The 6,783-nt window shown below is 45.6% G+C and overlaps 1 protein-coding gene across 1 annotated transcript in view; it reads right to left on the bottom strand.

Moving 5' to 3' along the window:
• Positions 1-6,620: 6,620 nt before the first annotated feature.
• The window catches only part of LOC311318227 (sodium/hydrogen exchanger 6-like), a 41,022-nt gene continuing 40,859 nt past the window's right edge, over positions 6,621-6,783 (bottom strand). Inside the window, exon 16 of the mRNA XM_084449491.1 lies at positions 6,621-6,783. This exon is cut by the window's right edge and continues 171 nt beyond it. Coding sequence (XP_084305617.1) covers positions 6,667-6,783 — 117 coding nt within the window. The 3' untranslated portion in view covers positions 6,621-6,666.

Raw genomic sequence — 6,783 nt, forward strand, 5'->3', positions numbered from 1 at the left:
TATGCGCCCATGTACCAGTGTGCCGACTCAGGGTGATATCTAGTGTGTTTGCAATTGAGTGTGCCTGCCTATACAGGGTGATCCAGTGTGGACTTGATTGATGTTGCACATGGGCGATTGGAACTAAACTAACCTTGCGTTGCATTTGTCTTTCTCTCTTTGGCTCTATCGTGTCCACTCTGCTGGCGCTGATGGATGGGTTGGACAGTCAAGGGGAGCCAGTGGTCCAGTTCCTGTTCATGCTTGGTTGTTGCCTACTCACCTTCCCATCTCCTGCATCACCTGCCACCGCTCTGCCCAGCTGCACCTCATCCCTCATTACTCTTAGCATTAATACCAGTCAATTTCCCTTGGTTCTCTGTAAGATCATCCAGTCATCTACCAAGTCTGCTCAGCTCTTCTGTCTGCCATATTTTAAGTTGTTTATTGAAATTGAGTTAAAGTAGTTTGTATGGGTCAAGCATCCTCCAGTTTGTATGACTCAAGATCTGTTTACTGCCATGTATATGGTTCACACATACTAGAAATTTGACTAGGGTTAAGGCATACACTGGTGACATGTTTTTAATTGTTTTGTGATCACTGTCTTTGTGATATTTTCTGATGACCAAGCCTTTGATCTAAGCAGAGCCTTATCACATTATGGAGGAACCATGTCCCTTTCTTTTACCGATCCCTGAAAGCAAGACCTGTGAATGTCCTGAACAGTGTGGTGGCCACATTTGTTGGGAATTTGGGTGGAAATAGTGTTGAACATCATTGCATAGTTTGACTGCCATTTCATACCAACAATAAGAGAAAGTGGAGAAGTAGGCTATACCTAGAAAATACTATAGGTGTGCAATTCGTTTGTACAGTCTGGTAGTTAAATGGTTAAAAATAGGCAAGCAATAACATTGGAGGGAAATGTATACTGACACTGATTGTTTCAGAAATGGTCTGAGACAAAATAATGAAATGTTATACATCAGTATTGTGAAACACTGAACATATTTTAATGACTGACAAGGAGAGAGGAAACAGTACAAGTTAATCAATAATAACTAGGCTCACTATGAACAGTGTGTATTATTGGCTCTGTTCTGACATCAGTGCACAGTTCATTCCACCACTGTGAGGCCAGGACAGAAAAGAGCCATGGTCGTTACAATCTGCCGTAGGGGGGCTTGGAGCAACTGGGGAACAAATCACCTCAAGGCAGCAGAGCTTGACCACAGCCTGGAGGTCGGAGGGAGCTGTTCATTTGCCCTGTAGGCTTGCACCACAGTCCTAAACTGGATGGGACAGCGCAGGGAGCCAGTGCTGAGAACAGAGTAGGGAAGTTTTGTGGAAGAGCATGGGGCTGTTGAACACCAGGTCAGCAGCAGCTTTCTCCAGGAGTCTGATGGCCAACGCTGCAGGATGGCAGCAAGTAGGGAGTTGCAGGAGTCCAGGCGGAAGATGACAACAGCCTGGATGAGCACTAGCGCCGAATCACAGACAGATTTCTTTCCTAGCACAAAGTTTGATAAAAGAGATGAGTATTAGCAAAGGCAAGGAGAATGATTATATCAGTGTACAATGAGCTATGATGGGGAAGAATTACACTATTAATTTGATTTCCAGGCATGGCATATACATGGCATGCTTACTTGCAATGGTAATAATGCCTTCAGGTAATAACACTAACTATGCTTGATTAATTTGATGTATAATGTGGCAAATGCTATAGTAGCATCAGCCCACTATAGCTAAATAATGCCAGACAAGATTACAGACTGTAATCAATGTATGAACAATGACACATTGATCATGCTCAACATTATGTTAAAATTGAAATACATGAGACCTCCGAACGTAACGTTAGCATTAACTAACGTTAACCATAAGCCGTTAGCATTAGCTACCGTTAGCATAGCTAGCCTATCAATATAGTTGATGTTAATATAAAGAAATGTAACATTAGATAATGTTAGCTAAGTTATTCAACATTGACCCACTTACCCTCTAGATCTTTTCCAACGATGTCCTAAAGTAACCACATGTCATGATCATTTGCATCATAGACATACGTTCATATCTATGATTAGCATCATCGTAGCTGCTTCATTGCTCAAAGCATAGCATGTTAGCCGACGTCATTACATGACTTCCTATCCAATCAGAGGCAGAGTAGGGCGGGTCTTCCTATGGTGACGTGTTTCCCGAGCTCGCAGGACTCACGAACGCGCGACCAGCGTCCCCGAGGCTCGTGCACAGCACATGTTTCAAATGGGCTCGTTACAGGTATTGGTGGCTTCAAAAACAAACAAAACCCCATTGAATTAAAAGTATATATTGATTAGATTGGTCTCTGATGCTGAATGATACCGAGAAAAATTTTGTTTTCCTTTTCTAGCCCTATCTATCATCATCCACTAACATGGGAAATAAGGTTCTTGGGCCGCATGCCGTGACATGCCTTGCAATACCGGGCTTTGCCTGAAAGCCCATGGTGGCTTCAATGCGCCAAGCTGATCCTGGGGGCTTGATCCCGGGCGGCCGGGATAAAATCATGGAGTCTGGAGGTGTTTGCCTCCCACTCCCCACATCAGGTGTGGTCCGCCCATCCTGCCTCGCTGATGTTAAGATCTCTGCATTGCTGCAGGAGATCCCATGCTGCACAAAAGGGTGTCTCAACTTGAGACCCCGAGGAGGCTCTACTGTTACAGTGAGCCCAGGGCTGGACTGGCCATGTGGCGTACCGGGCAAATGCCCGGTGGGCCGGACCTACTTGTGGGCCGATCTAAAAAAAAAAAGAGCTAACGTCAACAACTCGCGCACTACCCCCCCCCCGTCCCCCCGTCCCCCCCCGTCAACAAAACGAAACTGAAGGTGTTCCATCACACCGCGTCGGCTCGGCTAGTGGCCTGACTGGGGCTACATTTCCCGGCAGGAAATATTCACCCAGTCCAGCCCTGAGTGAGCCTGTCATGGAACAGATGGTCAGGCTCCACAGCCCGGCAGGCGAGACATGCTGTGGTTCCTGTACAGCGGAGGCCAGCGGGCTGGATGCCTGCAAGGATGGGAAGGTTGTCCACAGGAGTGGGACACAGGCATCCCGTCACGATGCGCAAGGCTTCGTTGATAGGCAGGTCGATGAGGCGGGTGTGCAGTATTCACTGGTGGAGTAGACCAGGGCTAGGGCTGCCGTAGGCAGTGTTTTTGCCCCGGCACCCCAGCCTGATCGGACCAGTCGCCTCATCAATGCCACACGAGCTGTTAACTTCTTGCGCAGTGACTCAAGGTGTCGGTGGAACGTGAGCGACCTGTCCAATGTCACGCCGAGGTAGGCTGGTTCAGCGCTGCATGGCAGGAGTGTTCCATCGATGTGCACTCGGAGCTCACGTTTGGCCTCCTTGTTGTTAAGGTGGAAGGCCGCCGACACCGTCTTTGCCTCGCTGAGCTTCAATCTCCAATTCTGGAGGTATGCCGCTAGTGTCTGCATGTCCTGGTTCAAGGTCCCCTCCACGGCCTGCCAGTCGAGTACACCAGCGCAAGGTCGTCTGTGTAGTAGGGCTGCTCGATTAATCGGATTTTAATTTAGATTACGATTTGGGCTGTCAACGATCATTAAAACTAAATAATCGCCATAAAACGATTTTGCACAAATCAAGGCACACTACACTGCAGAGCTATAGCCTACTGCGCTTGACACTTTAGTTCAAAGCGAGACGAGTTGTCAAGCGAGGCGCACGCATGCTCCTCTCGAACAAAACACGACAAGAAGAAGATTATGGCAGCAGAACGAGAGGTGGACAAGAGAGCTAAAACAATGTCAGTGGTGTGGAAACACTATGGGTTCGCGGAGACAGATTTGGACAAAGTTGACACGGTGTGTAAAATGTTCTACGCAGTCTTACGTGCCCCTCAAAGCAGCCCTTCTCAGTCCCGCTGTCCCATTCCGCTCATCATGCCAGACAAGTCCTTTCCAGCTCCATTCACTTCGCCGTCTAAATAAATCTGTGTCGGCCTATTTAGGAGAGAAGCTCATATTTACAAGTGTCAGATAAACATGAAACGTCACTCACCTAAGCAAAAGGGTCTATTTTAACCAATGCTGGGTTTTGAAGCCTCGGCGCTACCATTAAATAACTTATTTAGACGCGTTCTGTCCTAGTGAAATTATTTTTCCGAGGTAGTCTTCTTCTGTGGTGGTGCCGGTGCTTTGAAGCTTCTTTATTTATCAGTTTTGGCACTTTTATTAATTTATTTATCAAGGTTCACTATTTGTCTCCCATGGGAGAAATGTATCTAATCCAAAGAACATTGTTAAAAAGAAAAGCCACTGTCAACATTTAATAAATTAATTTTTATCAAAGTCAATAATTTGATTTGTTAAGAAAATTTGTTAAGAAAATGTTAAAACTTTTGATTAAAAAAAAGAATTCAATGAATAATCGTGTTAAATAATCGTGATCTCAATATCAATCAAAATAATCGTGATTATGATTTTTGCCATAATCGAGCAGCCCTACTGTGTAGGCGTACTTCCTGGAGACTGTGATCGGCAGGTAGGTGTAGATGTTATAAAGGAGGGGGCCCAGGACAGATCCCTGGGGGACGCCGTTCTAAAGGCTTCGCAACCTGCTTCGCTGTCCGTTCCCAGTAGTGAGGGTGAAGCTGCGGTTTCGGACAAGCTCCATGATCATGCTGACCATGTGCCTGTCCGGCAGCAGGCGGAGCAGCTTGCAGGTGAGGCCGCGGTGCCATACGGTGTCGTAGGCAGCCATCAGGTCTATAAAGACGGCTCTGGCCTTCTTTTTAGCCGAGAAGCTGTCCTCGATGGCTTGAGTCATCGAAGTGACTTGATCTACGGTCAATCTCCCGCGTCGGAACCTGGCATCTAGTGAGATCTATGGGTTCCAGATTTCAGGCAGTCATTGACTACAAAGGATTTGTATTATTTATGATATTTGTCTCAAACGCTGTAAAGCTTTCATCTAAGACTCGATCACCATTTTTCAACATGAATAAAACACTAATGAAGAGGAGAGAATGTTTGTCACAATGACAACATGAATATGAATCTTTATTCTCCAGTAGGTCTAGATGTTAATGGACACTGTAACTGTAGGTCATTTCAACTGTCAAATACAAAGTAGAAATCTGTTCATTTCATCAATTGCATTCAATCAGACAAATACAGTATAGTACTGGCTAGAGCTGAAACATTTCAGTCTCTGTTGCTGCCAATTCAACTACTGCTGGTTGCATTACTGTTAAATATCTGAACTACCTCTGCAAGCTACACTTGTCTCAGTAACTCACTACTGGATGCAACGTTCAGATCAGTGTTAGTAAAATGTGTTCATAAAACATTTAACGTTCTGTGGCTTGACATATCAACAGACTTCTGAAATCAAGTAACATAAAATACATAAAACCACATAGAAATGCAAAAGATGTCAAAGAAAACTCAAAAATCAAGTGGAGTCTGATCTCAGTCCAGGATTAAGACAGGATGCCACTGGAAGTTACAAGCAGGATGTGGTGTGTTCATATTCAAAACATACATGAAACAAATAAATGCCACCTTTTCTGGTTTACAGCACACATCACACATACCATAATATATCAAGTTCATAGCAATTGTCATTATACTGTAAGAAACGTTGAACAGTTTTTCTTGTAATAAATTACTATTTACTGCACACTTTCCATTTTGAAAGTATAATGAGGCACTTGATGGAAGCAGTTAGGCCAGCCCTCCATGGAAATGCATTGTATGACGTCAAACTTCACCAACACACAGAGTAGCTGAACACGATAGAGAGACAGAACTGTGTGCTGTGGCCCTATTCTGTTCAGGTTCAACCAGGAACAGGACATCCAGGTTTTGTTCAGGGTCAACCAGGAACAGGACATCCAGGTTTTGTTCAGGACACAGGACATCCAGGAGCATATAAAGAAGGAAATGTCAAATACTTCACATGGGACTATATGGGAGCTACTCCCAGAGTATACCAGATGGGACATGGTGCAGGACAGACTCCCAGCACACAGCACACTGCGGTCTTTAGGACGGGGAGGCATGCATCTGGAAACCCTAGGAGCAGTCTCTCCAAATCATAAACCATCACCACCTGTTGACTGATCACCACAATAAATTAACATGCCAGAAAAAAACAAAGAAAAAAATAACTACATTAAAAAATAAATAAATACATAAATAGATATATTAGCCATCTTTAAAAAAAAAAAAAAAAAAATACAGTAGACAAATCAATGAGCGAGATGGGCAGAGAGGTGAAAAGGCAGGCAGGATGGGTGTAGTCCTGAGCGGCTGACGCAGGGCCAGTTCACTCATTTATTCTGTCCGATGGGTGAAGGCTGGAGTGAGGTCAGGGTGGTCAGATATCTGATGGTTGAGGTTAGGGGCAGGGTAGCTGAGATTAGGATCAGGGTGGTTGAGGCTAGGGTCAGATATCTGATGGTTGATGTTAGGGGCAGGGTAGCTGAGATTAGGATCAGGGTGGTTGAGGCTAGGGTCAGCTAATCTGATGGTTGAGGTTAGGGTCAGGGTGGTTCAGATTAGGGGCTTGGGTCAGCTATCTAACGGTTGATGTTAGAGTCAGGGTGGTGGACAGAGTGATTGCATACAGAGGAGCCTTTCACTACACTTCCCATCAAGCCCTGGGGGCGGTCTCACCGTCTGTGTCTGCGTGGGTCGGGGGGGGGTGGCAGGGTGATGCCGGGCCCGGGGGGGTCGTCTATGGGCAGGACCAGACGTGTTCCTCGTATCCCCAGTTCATGCCCCCCCCC

Source organism: Borostomias antarcticus (genome assembly GCF_949987555.1).
Source record: "Borostomias antarcticus genome assembly, chromosome: 15".
NCBI classification, from domain to species: Eukaryota; Metazoa; Chordata; class Actinopteri; order Stomiiformes; family Stomiidae; genus Borostomias; species Borostomias antarcticus.